Source organism: Molossus molossus, unplaced genomic scaffold (assembly GCF_014108415.1).
Source record: "Molossus molossus isolate mMolMol1 unplaced genomic scaffold, mMolMol1.p scaffold_m16_p_5, whole genome shotgun sequence".
Taxonomy (NCBI): domain Eukaryota; kingdom Metazoa; phylum Chordata; class Mammalia; order Chiroptera; family Molossidae; genus Molossus; species Molossus molossus.
Genome location: NW_023425388.1, coordinates 55,125,088 through 55,142,893, shown reverse-complemented (window position 1 = coordinate 55,142,893; position 17,806 = coordinate 55,125,088). Strand labels below are relative to the sequence as shown.

General features: G+C 39.1%; 1 protein-coding gene across 3 annotated transcripts in view; it reads right to left on the bottom strand.

Annotated features, from left to right (window-relative positions):
* CCDC50 (coiled-coil domain containing 50) overlaps positions 1-17,806 on the bottom strand; it is a 67,132-nt gene that overhangs the window by 32,817 nt on the left and 16,509 nt on the right. For 2 of the 3 annotated variants that reach the window (XM_036243909.1, XM_036243907.1), the window contains exons 2-5: positions 9,563-9,617; positions 8,512-8,574; positions 6,976-7,102; positions 2,154-2,244 (exon numbers count right to left, since the gene is read on the bottom strand). In XM_036243909.1, the coding sequence (XP_036099802.1) occupies positions 2,154-2,244; positions 6,976-7,102; positions 8,512-8,574; positions 9,563-9,617 (336 nt within the window). The remainder of the gene's footprint in view (positions 1-2,153; positions 2,245-6,975; positions 7,103-8,511; positions 8,575-9,562; positions 9,618-17,806) is intronic. The other variant, XM_036243908.1, reaches the window with a different exon arrangement.

Sequence of the window (17,806 nt, the reverse complement as noted above, 5' to 3'; positions counted from 1 at the left end):
GCGTGACTCCACAAAGCGTGACTCTCTCTCTGCACTCACACTGATGACGCAAGCAAGGCGCGCTGGGCCGAATGAACGCCATTCGGCTCAACTCGGCTCATCTCGGAAGTTCGAGTTCCAAATATTTGTTCGGATTCCGAGACAAAAGTTTCTCGAATCTCCTGGTCGAATACCGATTTAGTCGAAAACCGAGGCGTTCGAGAACCGAGGTATCACTGTATTTATTGTGATCGCTATTTAGAATCTACATGCCTAAAAGAAAGTGATTTGGTTTCTCTTTGTATCCGTTTTTCCCTGAATGGGGGGAGGGGGAACAAAATCATAGGATACCAGTAGCATTTGTCAGAAGCCAATCCTTACTCTGTTATTTTTAAATAGAAGCTTTCCTGTCTACAAATTATAATCACTTCTTTCAGTTCCCCATTTCATCCCCAAAGCAAAGCCTCGACTACAGAGAAGCATCACATTCTATATTAAGAAAGAGTTCCTGCCCTGGCCGGTTTGGCTCAGCAGTTAGAGCATCGGCCTACGGTCCAGAGAGACCTGGGTTCAGTTCCCGCTAAGGGCACGTACCTCAGTTGCAGTTTGTCCCCAGCCCTGGTTGGGTCGTGGGGGTGGCAACCACTCGATGTGTCCCTTTCACATCGATGTTTCTCTCTCTCTCCCTTCCACTATATCTGAACAAAATATCAAAAAATGCCCTCGGGTGAGGGTAAAAAAAGAAAGAGTTACTGTGCTGATAACAGGAAGGATAAAAACTAATCTCTAATTCTTACTTTCAGTTCTGATTACCACAGAATCACAGTCTGTTTCTTAAAGACACAGCTAAATACACTCATTCCCCGTGCATCACACTCCCCTCGCAATGAACAAACAGCCCTATGGGAATGGGGACGGCCCAGTGGGAGTTAGCAGTGTAAGTAGACTAGTATACTGGTGACCCTGATCACATCTACCTAGTAAGTGATCACATGTGCCAGTTAGTTGAGGGCAGTCCCAGTTTATATAAGTTACTAATAGTGCTCCCTTTAACCGTAAAACATATTTGTGATTATACAATAAACCATATAATCATTGTATTACTAAAAATGATAAATCATTTTCTTCCTTATTGTAAATCAAGACAGTGGCCAAGAATAGCACAATAGGTGTGGAAAAAGGCAGACACAGAATCAATACAAAGTGAAAAGAGAAATGCTGAAAACAGCACAAAAGCAAGTAATAGTTGCATATTCAAATATTACAAACCAAACACTATTGCTAAGTTTGGTTATTTCTGGCTTTAAAAACAACACAACTGAAAAATATGTACAGAATCAAACAGATCAGTGCTTTGAGTCCGCCTATCATAGAGAAGTGAAACAATCGACAAAAAAGAGTGACAGCAGTGGCTGCCCTGGCCCCTCACGGTGACCACTCCCTGACTTCCGTTCAGGCCACACTTAAGTTCTGTTCTCATTAAAGTTGTGGGAGTAACCTATAGACAGACACTCTGTACTGGGTTGAGTAATGCCGCTTAAAAATTCATTTCTACCAAGGACCTCAGAATGTGACCTTATTTGGAAACAGGGTCTTGGCAAATGTAATTAGTTAAAGGGAGTCATATTTGATTGGGATAGGTCCTCAATCCAGTGACTGACGTCCTTAGAAGAAAACAAGAGGACACAGAGATACAGGGAAGAAGGCCACGTGACAATGGAGGTAGAGCCTGAAGTGATGCAGCTACAAGCCAAGGAATGACAAAGGCTGTCAGGAGCCACCAGACGCTAGGATGAGGCAAAGAAGGATCTTTCCTGATAGGTAGCATGGCCCTGCCAACACCCTGATTTAAATTTCTAGCCTCCCGAAATGTGAGGAATACATTTCTCTTGCTTTAAGCCACCACGTCTGTGGTAATTTGTTACAGTAGCCCTAGGAAATTAATTCACATTAAATTATCCATTATCATCTTTTAAGATTTCACCACATGCAACTGATCAAGGGGCAATAAACAATGGCCCATGGAGGGCAATACTTGAACTATGCACCTAAAAGAGGAGCGTTCTGGTTGCCCATCCAGCAACCCTACACTGAGCCCATAAATACAGAAAGGAATTGCTCTGGAGCCGAGCAGCCTTCTTCCATAGGGTGGAAGGGCATTGACCAAGTTGTACCTCATCCTTCTTCTCCTGAATGCGTCGTCTCTCTGCCTCAATAGCCAGCTTTTCCTGGATTTCCTGAGCAATTTCACAGTCTTGCTGTTCACTAAAAAACAAAGGTCAAAACAACATGAATGAAGAAAATAAGGTACAATTTACCGACTACTCACTATGAGCCACCGTGCATATTTTTATCTCAGTCCTCACAATGGTGTTGCAGAGGTTGAAGTTGTCAGCACTTACAGATGAAGAACATGAGGCCCAGAGCAGTGAGGTCACTTCATTAAGGCACCCAGAAAGTAAGTGGCAGGCCAGAATCTGACCCCAGGCACCACAGTGGAAAGCTCCATGGCTTTCCTGCACGACCATATCACCTCACCCTACTGGGGCCACTCTACAGAGAGGCAAGCACGTTTTCCACAAAGGAGATATACACCGTGAGACTAATGCCCACAAATATCCAAATAGGTAGAGAGTACACAGAAGAACATTGAGAGTGAGATCACTAAATTGTCAATACTGTGGTCACCTACAGGGGGTGGTATGATTTTAAAATGATTTATTCCCCAGCTTCAGTCCCCAGTAGAAACCTCTCTGGCTGATTCCAGTTTGGCGACTAAGAAAACTGCTGCTACCATAGTTTTGTTTGTTTCGGCATTCATGCATTCAACAAAGATTTAAACATATCATCTTCTATGGTGCAGGCTCTATGCTCATCACTGAGAATACAAAAATAAATAAATCTTGCTCCTGGGCTCAGAAGCTCCCAATACACTCTGGTGGGAGAAACAGATCCTTTAAAACAGCAGTTCCAACAGAAAACAGAGTCTGGATCTCTCAGAGATGGACACAAGTCTTCTGGCTACAGGTTTTGAGAAAAGTCAATGGGCAGCTTAAAACTCTAGAATAAGATAGCTCTGAGGAACCAACCTTTACCCAAAGTGTTAGCTCAGAAAGGTGAACATAAACATGTTTCAAGTTTAGTATCTAAAAAGATGCTGGAATAAAATTACAATTGTGATTTATATATGTAGTTCGTTTGCTGAATAAATTCATCATCTTATCTCCCCAGCCAGTTAAACTTAAAATACTCAAAGAATTTCAGTGTTGGTTGTATAATGTGTGTGTTTTTATTGAACGTATAGGGGTGATACTGGTTAATAAAATTATATAGGTTCCAGGTGTACAATTCTATAATACATCTGTATAATGTACTGTGTGTTCACCACCTAAGTCAAGCCTCCTTCCATCACCATTTATCCCTCCTTTACCCTCTTCTACCTCCCTGCCCTGGATAATCTGTTTAATGGCAGCCTTTTGTAATTGAAAAGTGTTGTGGGGAGTGTGGAGAAGAGGGCAATATCCTAAATTTTCTAAACAAAATTGAGGGATAAAATATAATTTTCAAAATTATTCTCATTTGTATAAGGAAACAGACACTTTCCACATGTTTGGAAATAAGTAGATGTAGATGAAAACAGCTGTGTGCACACACACAGGTATATTTGCACACACAAGACAGAAAGAGGCCAAGAATACAAGACAGCACAGGCAAGAGACACAAGTGTTTTTTAGAGTCAGTGGGAAAATCACTGGACAAGATGTATACAGACCTGATGTCTGATTGTCCCAGTGAATCATGCCCGCTCATGTCATCTTAATCAGCTATAAAAGATTTTGGACTTAATGACTTCATATTTCAGGTCTAATATTGTAGGATTCTTAACCTTTCAAACCAAAAAGAATTGAAGATAAACAAAAAATCTAATCAGAATAATTTTTACTTATACATATATCCTCCTCTCGGTCACTCATTTCTAATAAGTAAGAATCATATACACGATTAGGGTTAGTTTTTAAAGGCTTTGCTACCTGGACCTTCTAAATTAACATGAAATCTGATTAGGAGTAAGCAAGTACTAACTACATCCAAGGTGGTAACAGACAGGAAGAAAGCAAAACACAGTAGAAAAGGCAAATCCAAATGAAGTGTTCAAGGTCACAAATGCCACAGAAGATGTATCTCCTAGTATAGAAAATAAAGAAGTGAAGTTTAAGTTGAGCTTAATTATTTCAGACCATATTTGTAAGAAGGACCAGTTCTAGTGCACTTAGCTAATTATATAGACTGCTGAGGAAGCAAAATCAAGTAAGAAAAAAGTAGTCCACAATCTTCACAAGCCTGACTTTGGACAGGAACTCCACGAAACAGAATGAGTGAAAGGTTCCGGTTCCTTAAAGTCTACAGCATTTAATTCTTCCCTTGATGTTCAGCAGTCAAGGCCACCAGGATGTGAACATCAAAAACCTTCATTTCTAACTTACTTCCTTCAGCCAGGAATGCCTCCAAAACCCCAAAGTCCCATGCAGGAACATAATACCTATTCTCTCACTTAGGACCACTCTCCAAATCTGATTTCTATTTTACACAGTTTTGACTGAATACTCTCTCATTATACTATCATGACCCTTATTCAGAATCTTAAACTTCTGTTCAACTTCAGAACTGACTTTCATAACAGAGACTTATGAATAATGCAAAGGGTAGTAGTTTAGAATTCTTGAGTATTCTAGCTCCGGCTCCCATCTTCACTCGATTTGTGACGCCAAGCCTCCATAGATCTCAAATTTGTCTTTTCTAACTCCATTAACATCACCCTCAATTCAGGCCTCATCATATCAGTCCTCTCTGTATCTGTATTATCCTGTGTCCTCCATTCAGGCCTCACCATCTCTTCTTTTTTTTTTTTTAAAGAGAGAGAGGGAAAGATACAAACATCGATCAGCTGCCTCCCTGCATGCACCCTACTTGGAATCAAGCCCAAAATCTGGACATGTGCCCTGACCAGGAATCGAAACAGGACCTCTCAGTCCATGGGAGCCACACTGGCCGGGTAAGCCTCATCATCTCTTAAATTGACCACTGCTGAACAGCTCCCTTCAATCTTCAATCCTGCCTCTCTCATTCTTTACCAGCCCTCAGAGTACTCCCAAAATGAAACTCTAAAACTCCTTCAATAGTTACTTCTCTATTATTTATAATATGAAATCTATAGAACTTAAATTCCTTTAAATAAGTTATGTGACTTTTTGCCCAGCTTTCGAGTACTCTTCTAGCTTCACCTCCTACTTAACTGTACTCTCCACTCCAGCAATGCTGACCGTCTGGCAGCTACCATGCGATCCCAGGTCCTTTTACCTCTTACCATTATGCATGCTTCTCCCTCTGCCTAGAATGGTTTTCCCCAGTGATCACTATAAACTCCTAATTAACCATCAAGGTGCAGATTAAATACATCAACTATGCTGGGACAGTTTTCTCAGTCTCTTCTCTCTTCATAAGAATGAAATTTAGTATTCAATTCTCTGTGCCTCATGCATGTGTCTCTACATACAAAGTGTTCAGAGTATGTTTTGAAGGCTGTTAAAGGCAATGGTTATGTTTCTTCATATAGGAATGCTTATTTACATAATAAGAAAACGGAAAAAATAAATGATGAATAAAGTCCACTCTACCAATACTAAAATAGAAAGACAAACCTTTCCTTAAAGGCAGCAAGAATAATAGGCTCTCCTGTTCATATGAACATGACAACTAAAAAAAAAACTGAGGGGGCCCAACTGGTGTGGTTCAGTGGTTGAGCGTCAACCCATGCACCAGTAGGTCACCAGTTCGATTCCTGGTCAGGGCACATGCCCAGATTGTGGGCCAAATCCCCAGTAGAGGGCATATAGGAGGTGGCCATCGATGTTCTCTCTCATCGATGTTTCCATCTCTCTCTCCCTCTCCCTTCCTTTCTATCTACAATCAATAAAGAAAAAAACAAAAACTGAGGGGTCCCTTCAATTCTTCCTTTACCCATTCCTCCTCAAAACAATATCTTGTGGCTAAATCCACCATTTGAAATGTGGATTATAGTAGTAATTATAAGAGAGTAGTTATAGGAGAGTAGTTATAGGAGAGTAGTTATAAGAGCTACTCTCAAAAAGAAATGTACCCTCTGAGTTTTAGTGCATTGAAAATAAAAAGTAATTTTGCTATAAGAGAACTTAGATATGATCTTTCTATTATCTAATTTTTTTTTTATCCTCACCCGAGGACATTTTTGCATTTATCTTCAGATAGAGCAGGAGAGAGAGAGGGAGGAAGAGAGAAACATCGACTGGATGCCACCCACATAACCCCAACTGGGGCCAGGGACAAACTGCTACCGAGGTACGTGCCCTTAGGGGGAATCAAACCCGGGTCTCTCTGGTCCATTGGCCAACGCTCTAACTGCTGAGCCAAACCGGCCAGGGCTATTATCTAATTATTAAAGGAGGAGGTCGAGTAAGAACTCGTGTATAATTCAGAGCTTTCCAGAAGATTCTGCATGTACCTGAAAAGCAAGGGGTTTAAGGAAAATAAGAGCAGCAAGCACTGCTAGGAAATAGTAAAGGAATCCAATAAATTCATAAAGTTCCTTCACATATAGAATTTTGCTGGATCCCCCAGACAACCAACCTATGAGGCAGAAGGGACAGAGATCATCTTGCCATGTTGTAGGGAAGGAAAATAGGTGGACCAAATGTCTCAAATGCTGAAAGTCCACACCAGAATCCACACATCCCAAAACCAAGTCAGTGTTCCAAAAACAAAGAAAATGGTCCAAATCAAAGAAAAGGATGGACGCTCTCACACACACACACACACACACACACACACACACACACTCTGTCATATAATGGTGACAGGAATCAGAGGAACAGGAGAGTCCCCTCCTTCCCTGCCCTGGTTGCTGGCCCACAGAGAAAAGCAGTCCTGGCATGATTCGCTCCCACTCCCCAGAATCCTCACAGGTCTTTGTAGCGCTTCTGAAGCTGAGCCTGAGCTTTCAGATCTTCCTCTTGGAGCTGCTTAGCCACCTGGAGATCATGCTGGACCAAACGGTTCCGCTGAATGTTTGATGCCAAATGATGCTCAACTGGACAGAAAGATTGAGGAGAGAAATTACAATGCGTTGGCTTGTTAATAATGAACCTCACAATTAACTTAGGAAGAACTTTTCCATTAAGAACTTCATATCCATTATTCATAGTCATATTCATTAGTCCCATCTTTCCATTAAGTAAAAAGGAGATCAGAAAAATTAAGTCATTTGCCTTTGGTCACAAGGCAAAACAGTGGCAGTACCAGGACTTCTACACAAATATTCTAAAGCCAGGGCTGCACAAGCTGCCACTCTATAAAATAAACTACATTTTTCAATGCTTACTTTTCTATTGACACATTAATTTATGGTTCTCAAATTACATATACATAAATATGTGCTTTTGTACAACACGTTTATTTTTCATAATTATATATACAAACATTCAGAAAAATCCACAGTCTAGGTAGGTGCCTTCAGTGCCTGGAAAAAACCTTTGCCCCTATTTCAATGGGAAGAAACAGACCCCTATGCCAGCCTTCCATACACTCCAAGTACATGTGTGGACAAAAAAGGGGACACATAATAAACCTGACCAGCTCAGGGAAGGCCTGCATGGCAGAAGTCATCACATAGGATGCTCTGAAACAAAACTCACTTTCTTAACTGAAAGTAAGTCATGGCAACTAGTCATGTCCTAGCCAGTATCTTCCTTGACAAAGGTCAATCTTTACCTTAACTGAGCCTGTCTATTGTCCTTTTGCAGTTGAGATAACATACCTTTGAAATGTCAGAGTAATCCCCTTTTACTGGAGGAGGAGACCCAGAACACTTCTTGTTATCTTGTTTCCCAGTATACCATCTCTGTGTGCTGTAAATGTTAATTATTAGCTACCTTGTACACACCAATGTCAAAGAAGTATGTGTCTCTCCATTTTATTCTTTATCCAATCTCAGAGATTTCCCTTATTTGCTTTCTCCAGCCTCCCTAATCTGCCACCAGTGGATTTCATGTAATCCACCCTATGCTTCCTCCTTTGACTATATATAATGTATTAAATAAACTGCAAAACTGCCATTCTCTAGAGCATTTTCTCATTCTGCTTCTAGGCAATACTCATTAGTTTGGCTCAAATAAACTCATAAAATTTCTCTATAGGTTTAGACATTTCTTACGTCGACACGTGTATAACCAACGTCTCCCTCCTACAACATCAACGTTTCAAGTCCCTCTTTTCCTCCAATGTACTCAGCAGTCTTCTAACACCTGGAAGCTGTCACAGTACAAAATACCCATAACTTCCTTCTTCATCCAGGTGACACAGGCCTAGACAAGTCCCTTAGCGGGATAGATGGTGCAGCCTGGGGACTGTGTTTTCTCCTTGCTTCACCCTAAGACAGCTGCCGCAAGCTACTACTACAAAAAAGAAAGCTGAAGGAGCATGAATGAGGCTATTACTCACTCTCTTGTTCCTGCAGGTTGTGGGCCAGGGTGTGGTCCTCCAGGACAGCAAAGTCTCGACACACTGCAGAGGATGAGGGGAAAGCACAGACAGGGAGGCTCATTAGTAGTTATTTCAACATAAAAGAAAAGCATTTTTTTACTTCAAAAGTCAAGTCTCATATTTTATGATGATCAACTTTATTATAACTTACATTGCACAGAACAGTGACTAGTTAGCATAGTCTTCATTCACAAAAAAAAAACAAACAAAAAAAAAAACACATTTTACCTGCTCAGTTAAAGACACAGGGCATCACAAAAATGGTTAGCTCTGGTCCCTAGCCTAAAGACATCAACCACAGAATCAGAACTTAGAGGTCAAAAAATTTCAACCCACCTTCTATAAAGGGAGGGCAAGTACTGCTGAGATAATGAGAATCTTTTGCATACTGGAGTTGAGAGAAAACAGAGTTCTCACACGGTCAGAGGAGTTCACTAAATCGAGCAAATGCTTCAGCCACCCTGGGTTCAGAGGATGCTCGCCCACAGACTCATGTCTATCCAGGTGTCATTAAGGAAAAAGATACCTTCGCTAGTCCCTCTGGTAGGAGCAGATCTCTACTTGAAGCATAATCACATTCTTTACTAAGTCCACCCCCTTAGACATGAGTTAGAATTGGTTCTCTAGATCTCTCTAAAGGTAGAGCTGCCTAAAAGAAATCTGCAAACCAAAAAAAAACGGGAACCTTGGAGTATACCAGGAATCCACCTCTGACTTTGCCTCCACCTGGAGACCCAAGCAAGAGCATTTGCTGACCTATTTTCTTGGAAGGAAATGAAAAGAGATAGTCTCCAAGGTCCAGTCTACCCCAAATTGCTTTTAAACTCCTGCTTCACATAGGAGGCAGGACTCTTATGAAAAGTGGTGTTTTGTTTGTTTTAAGGACATGTAGTTTAGGTGATATGGCCTTACTCTATTCCAAATGTGTAACTGACATTAAAAAAAGAATTCCCCAAAGCCTCGGACTATTGCAATGTGTAGGACTTACGAAAATGTCCCAGAGGCTTACCAGAGGTTACAGATTTACTTCTGGCAGCTTTGGATTTTCCTGGAAGGACATTTGCCTAAAATGGAATGAAAAAACACTCCTTTGCCATTCTTAGCACTATATATGTTCATATATATATATTCATACAGCCCTGACCCTTACTGTAACAAAAAGTAGGCAGAGTTTGGAGAAGTCATGGTTAGTATGAAATGGTTTTATGATGAAGGAGTCAATTCTGCCCAAAAACCATATTAAACTGAATATGACCTTAGCTTTACCCCTTGCTCAAATGCAACTGCAAAACTAGTAATTCCAACAGAAAGTCCTGTTCAGATATATTCTCAGCAAATTCTAACAACTGGAAGCCCAGATATGTGTTACCCAGTATTTCACAGGCTGAAAGTGCTTGCAAGATAAGCTGGCTAACCTCCCATTTAATAGGTGAGGAGGGCCAGAAGGAAGGAAGAACTTATTAAGGTTATATAGTCTGTCCTAACAGGGCTGGGAGTCAGCTTCTGAGGCAACCACAGTTCTTTCCTTCCCTGACACCATGGCAGCCCCCCTGGACTCCAGGTAAACCATGGTTGGAATAGACTGAAAGTTCTACACTAACCAACATGAATTCTCTAAAACATTTAGCTCATTAATATTAATTACTCAAATGGCTAAGATATGTATGGATTTAGTTAACAGAAAACAAATATTCAGAATAAATTCTCCAAAAGGAACACAATCACATATTGTGCAAAAGAATGCTATTCAATTCACTGCCTTATTTGAAGCAATTTTATTACACAACAAAGGCTTATGTTTGTATATGAAAGTTAGTATTCATTTTAGATAAACTAAGATTAGATTATTATTTTTTATTGATTTTTTTTTTTTTTTTTTAGAGAGCGAGAGATAAGAACATTGATGTGAGAGAAACATAGATCAACTGCCTCCTACACGTCCCCCAACTGGGGATCGAGCCTGCAACCCGGGCATGTGCCCTGAATAGAACCTGAAATAGAACCAGGACCCCTCAGTCCATGGGATGACGCTCAACCACTGAACCACACCCACCAGGCTTTTTTTAGATTTATTTTTTAGATTAACCTTAGTATTTCTCAAATCATGGGTGGCAACTTATCATCAGAAAATGAACTTATTAAATCTGGGACAAGTATTTAAACATGAATAAACTAGAAAATAAAAAGCATCACACATCTATGGTTTAAAGAACCATTTTCAGTTTTATACGCAAGTGTTTATATGATACGTATTATGTCACAATGTAAAACATACATCACTCCATAGATTACAGTCAAATAGTGTAAAAGCCATTTCAATTTATGTTATTAGGGTAGAAAGTTATACCAGAAAAGTATATTTTATATGTTTTTAATGTGTTGAATGAATTTAAAAATTATAAAATTAGTGTAGTTTTCCATGTGGATAACCATGTGGAGAACTGCAATGATTTTATATTTATCTTACTCAGCACAACAATAAAAACATGTTTATGGATATGCGCCCCTGAAGTAAAAATACGGCACTCCCATGAACTGAACTTAGGGTACGGTCCCCTCCAGAGGAAAGCCTGGGGCAGGAGGGCCTTTGTTCTATGTGCTGTTCTGTTGCTTTATAACTGAAGAGAAAATACTGAAGCAAATAAGGTAAAATATTAATATCTATTAAATTTAGGTGGTACTTTTCTGGGTTTCTATATTTCCTGTGCTTTTTGTAATGGTTTTATATTTATACACATCCCGTTTTTAATTCTATAATTAAATATAAAATTTTTTAAAATCCGCATCTTTTATTCCATCAATAGCACACATGTAAGACAGCTGACAAATCATAACAGGTGCAAAGAGTTTATGTGTTATAAATGAGTTTAACAATGACTATTAAAGATGTCTTAATATTTAAACATCAAAACTGAAGTATATTCAATTACTATGATTTGACCTTGAGTCCTCCCACAGTGAGGCTGAATTGATACCCACAAAATATGGGTAAGGCCTGAGCTGGAGGACAATGTAGAAAATCTTCAAAAGCTACATGGAAGTACACACTCATATACATAGAGACTGGTATTGTTCATACACTGACGTGGCACTTCAGAGTTTACTAAGAACTTCCAAATGCATAATCTCATTTCTACTAACGCATTATTTGCTCAATCCATAATTTCTTCTGTATCCACTCTAGTTCCTTCCCAGATATGCCTCTGTATTCTGTGCATCCGCTATTCTAATGCAAGCAGAAAACAGTCCCACATCCAGCTACCTTTGTAAACAGTAACCAGACTGGAATTACCAAAAACGTTTCGCAGCCAGGCCAAGTCCGGAGCCTGGACATTTGCGTCCTTACTAATCTAGTCTACTTTGAAGTAAATAGTGTAAATAGTACAAGGGATAAACAACATAAACGCATCTCACTGCTTAAGATAAACCACTGGACCCTGTGCTTTCACCCCCCACTTCTCAAACCTTCTCCCTCCTGTGAGCATTTTCACTCTCCCCAATCTCAGGTTTATCTTCTTGCCATTAAGCCAACCACATCATTCTTGTTCATTCCCATCTACACCTCAACAGTCCTTTAGCTTCTTCCCTCTGACCCAAACATTTTCCCCAAAGTTAGAGCATGGTAGCTAAGTCTGTTTTGCACTAAAATAACCATGTAACTCTGCCTCCTTGCTTAGAAAACCATCAACAGAATGAGAAACACACTTCATCCTTCAACTGAGCACACAGCTGCCTCCCCATGCAGTTGCAACTCTTCAGAGAAGGGGCCCTGTGGGACTAATCTCTGCATCATCCCCACCACTAGCACTGGATACAGCATACCGTAACACCTCCAGAGATGTGCATTAAGAGAAAAAAGATGAAGAAAAACTGGTGGTCAAGGGCAAAGAACAGTAAGAGTTCCATAGACAAAGGAAGAAAACAGTATTAGGAACAGAATTAAGTTCTGTCCTTACAATGGCATCACAGAGACAAGCAAAATAATTTGAATATTATTTAAATAAAAAGTTAAAACCTCACCCATTCCTATTAAAAGAAATTCAGCTTTAGTGATTTTTAATCCAGATATGTACATATAAATAGTGATTTGTTTACATTAAGCCAAGCAAGTTTCAGAATGAGAACTGGGATTTTACATATATAGGTAGATAGGTATAGATATTCTCTCATACACATACATACACACACACACACACACACACACACACACACACACCATCCATTTTTCTTGAAGAGAAACTGATTCCGATTCTCTGTGGTTCCCTCTGAATAAATGGCATAGTATGCACCTAGTAAACACATTCGTTCAACAAACATGTGCAGAGCACTATGTTAGGATGAATAAGGCACTTAAAGACATTAAGGTGGTGGAAATGACAAAATGGCAAAAAAGAACACAGAAAATGCTTTAAAGGCATAAACAATGGAGCAGTTATGTTTGTGATTTGAAGGCAGGTTAAGGAGTGGGGGTGACTAGGGCAGAGTATATCAGGACACCTTAAAGAGTTAATATACAAAATAAATCACCAAGGAAGGTTAAAATTCCTATAGGCTGAAGTGGTAAGCACTCTTGGCAGAAGGCCTAATTAACTATACAAGCTAGACGAGGAGTGAAGAAGTCATTCCCCTGCTGTCATTCTTCTACCCACATCCCAAAACTTTCTGAAAATAGAATTCATATGACTCAATCTTTACAAGCTTCCACCCACATAAAAATGCCTGGATTAATAACACATTCACTAGAAGCTACTTTTTTCAGTTGTGTCTGTATTGCCTTTCATGATCTGGTATAATTTTGTGAATCGTTCTGTTTTTTGTGTAAATTCTATTAGCAGATGGAATACATACTCATTGTTTTGAGAGCAGGGATTATGCTTGCTTTTCTTTGTTCTGTGCACATAAAAACACTCTCTATGAATGAGAAAGATCTTCCAGACTCCTATTTTGTCTTAAAGCGTTTGGTAAAAGCAGGCAGCCATACCTGACATTTATAATGCACTCTGCAGATTACAACGCAAGGTCACAATTATTCCTCCTAACCACTGAAGATAAATGTTTCATGAACACCTTCATTTTATTTTTGAGGAAACTAAGGCTCAGAGAAATAAAGTAGTTTGACCAACATAACCGACAAGTGAACAAATGAATTAGAAACCAAAACCAAAATGAGCTCCTCCAACCCCAAATATTTCTGTTAAGAACTCCTATTAAAAAAAAGTGTCTACGTTTCACTATGTCAGCAAAGAGTGATAATATTAAATATTAATTAAAATACGGCTATTGAGGAGGAAATAAAATTTAGGTAAGGGTGATACATGTGTTCAGAAGGTGGTTTCTAGATTCCAAAATAAATAAATAAAAATGGGACACAATTTACTTTATCTCACTACCTCCCAAGAATAAGCCTCTAGGAATCACAGCTGGCCTGTGTCCACTTCTGAAACAAGAGCAATACAAAGTTCATTTTATTTGCAGTGTTCCGGAGGTGACATATAAGAAAAACCCTAGGTAGTGACTACAGTGGAAAATTCAAAAGAAAATCTCCCTTTGAGATCTAACTCCCCCCCACACACACACTCCTCCACTCTGCATCCAACATCCGTGAGTTTTCCTCCCTTTAGAAAGGGAGCAGTAATGAATTTTAGATGAAGGTATCCAAGATGTTAAGCCAATTTGAACTAAGAAATAACATATGTAAACCCCATGTGTTTGTGTGCTGCCCTACAAAAGAAATGTTTCCTAATTTATTAAAGAAGAATTTCTTTATCTAAAGCTCTAATAAAATTGCCATGGTAGAAGAGAAGAAATGGGACGCAGGGAAAATGTGAATAGACCTCACCCTAACATCAAATCTTCGACATTCTCAGCCCCATTGCTAAAATGAACACCAAAATCAGCCTCCACCCCCATCACGACCATCAGTGGCAAGAGCATCAGGCAGGGAATGCAGACATTCTCCCAATCATCTGCCCCAATTGTGAGTCCCAAAAGAGCAAACAGCTGGTCCCTCTAACAACTGAAATTTCTCTTTCAGACAGAATGTTGAAAACAATAAGAATAATATCTAAGTAATGATTGAGCAATTGATTTACAGTCAAGTGTCACATAAACACGTTTCAGTGGACCAAATATATGACAGTGGTCCCAAATGATTAAAAGGATTATAAGGAAAAGCTTTGTTTGCGATGTTAAAAGAAAAGGCTGAACCCAACTACGAAGTTAAATTTACTGCTAGCTCTGGATGGTTTAAATAGATGAGGACATACTGTCCACCCACCAAAAAGATGACCAGTTGTGTGGCTTATCATAAAGGCCACGCATAGGTCCAAAGTCCTAAAGCTACTCTCTCCATGATATGGGCAGATCCCAGGACTGATCATGTAAACCTACGGTATACTTTGACTATAGCTGAAACACTTGACTTTCAACTTAAATTTTATTTAGAAAATACTAGAGAGGATACACATCAAAACCCCAACATTGGTTTTGTACTCTAGGATTACACTGTAGCTTAATTTTTCTTTTTAAACACTATTCCCCAATTTATCTACCATGAAGGGGAATTTCATTATTTATAATCCTTTTTAAATATTTTATAACAAAAGATAGACCTATTTTTAATCTTATTTAAGCATCTCAACAGTGAAGCAACAAATACAGGAGTGGGCAAAAGTCAGTTTACAGGCCCCACCGGAGTGGCTCAGCTGGTTGAGCATCGTCCTTCACACCCAAAGGTTGCAGGTTAGATCCGGAGTTGGGGCACATATGGAAGGCAATCGATCAATGTTTCTTTCTCATGTGCATGTTTCTCTTTCTCGCTTTCTTTTCTCACTTCCTCTTTCTAAGGATGTCCTTGGGTGAAGATTAATAAAAAAAAGTAGGCTTACAGCTTTTCATGTAGAAAAAGGCATGCAGGTTATGATTATTACAACAGGTTTATGAACTCTTTGTTTCATGTACTCACACTGTACACCTGTTTTGTCTGCCCCTGTATTTACTAGAAAGAAAATGAATTATAGTAGCACTATTTTATTGATTCAATTTAACTCTACCATTTCCTTCAGGTTATAGAATGAAAACATGTTTTTTTAAATGGAAAAAAGTGTGTGTTTTTTTAATGCTAACAAAAACAAAGTCTATATAAGGCCCCAAATTTGTATCTGATCTTCCTGAGAAACAAATCAAGCAGGGAAATATAAAAAGTTGCTCAGTTCTCATTATCATAAAAGAGACATAACACTAGTTCTTCACTGGAGAGAAGTGTTTTACTAGTAGCTAACATGAAAGTAAACTCAGTTATCATGCTGGAATTTAAACAGAAATAACTAAATTTTATAATGAATATCATTAATAGTTCAAACATTAGTTTTAAATGTGTGCCTATACACACACACACATCCCTTCAACAAAAGCACAACACTGAGCAAAGTGAACATTTTCAAAAACAACTGATCTAATCCCAACATTTCAATCTGATGCAATTTATCAAAATAGATTTCTGAGTGGGTTTTTTTTCCCTAATCCCCCAATTTCAAAGTTAAATGAAAATCTCAGCAACCCAAACCACTTGTTTGGCAAGTAGATATATTATGGCTAACCACAGACACACTAGGTTGCAGGCAAGTGGGTTTTGAAAATGCTGAGATAATATGTCTTCAAATCAGAAGTACTACTTTAATATCACAGACCATCTACATCATTATCAGAGACCACAGAGTAACTTACTGGACAAGTGAAGATGGCTGAGTCAGAAATTTCCATCTGACAGGGTAGAAGATTGGGGGTGAGTGCAACAGTGGAAAGGGGACAAGGGAAGGCAGCAGGGTGGAAACAGCAAGTTTTACTCGTGCTGGTAGAACTAATGGTAGATATTAGACTTCCCACAAGTAATATCTGACTCAAGTTATCATAAATGATTAAAAAAAAATACATTCACACGCCCTGGCTGGTTTGGCTCTACTGTAGAGTGTCGGCCCACAGAACAATGAGTCACAGGTTCGATTCCGGCCAAGGGCACCTATCTCAGTTACGGTTCATCCCCGGCCGGCCCAGGTCGGGTCGTGCAGGAGGCAACCAATTGATGTGCCTTTCTCACATTCATGTTTCTCTCTCTCTATCTTCCTCCCTCCCTCCCACTTATCTGAAGATAAAGGGAAAAATATCCTCAGGTGAGGATTAAAAAAATAGTATTTGAAAAAACCGCGATAGAGTGAAAAATAGTATTTGAAAAAGCCGCGAAAGTCGAAGTGCAAAGTGGCGAGGGACGACTGTATATAAATAAAGAACCCTTCTTCACGGAAATGCATTTATCACGGTAGAGTCTGGAACAGATTAACCACAATGCACGAGGGCCAACTGTGTGTACATGTATGTATACCCACAGACACAACCACCTCACAGGGTTCCTGTGTTTCAGCCATCAACTTTATGGATTGATGCTTTTGAAGCCACACTTTTCTGTGTTGGCATTACAAAACAAAAAAGTTACCTGAGAAAAGTAGGTATCTAATAATTTACCCCAAACCTTAAAGAACAGAATCCAGTTCTTTATGTATTTGTGAATTTCAACTGGCCTTGAAAATTCAACTGATCACAGTTGGGGAAGCATTCTCCTAAATGTACTACCTGTGGTGCCATCCATGGATGCTCCACTTCAGAACAATTTAGGAATATTATACAAATTTACACAGAAGCTAATTAAGTAAGTACTCGTAATAACACAAAAATGTTTAAAAGGAAGCACTCTTGCTTGAAAATTATTCAATTTACTTTTAATGTCTTTATAAAATTTCATAATTAAATATAAAAAATGACTATCAGGATTATATTTAGAAAAGGATGAAACTCTCATACAGTTTTGTTTTGCTTTTTTTCCTGTAGTACATGGCACAGAGCACTGGTAACATGAGACATTCAATTAATGCTTACTGCATAAGGATGCAGTATGGTGTAACCAAGAGTACTCTTACTTAAAGTTCAATCCTGACACTAACCACTCGATGAATAGTCTCCAACAAATTAATATCACTTATCTCTGTTCACCTGTAATGTGAAAGTAGTAATAGCCGTTGTAAATACTTGTGCACTGCAGAAAAATTGTACATATTTTTTAAAAATACTCACACATTATTCTGATAGAGACATTCTATGTAGAAAACAATAGACCATTGAGAACCGCGTGGAGTACTCAAAGGGCAAATACCATTAGATAATCAATAGCAGACAGGATTTTTTTCAAAGCAGTTTTCCACTA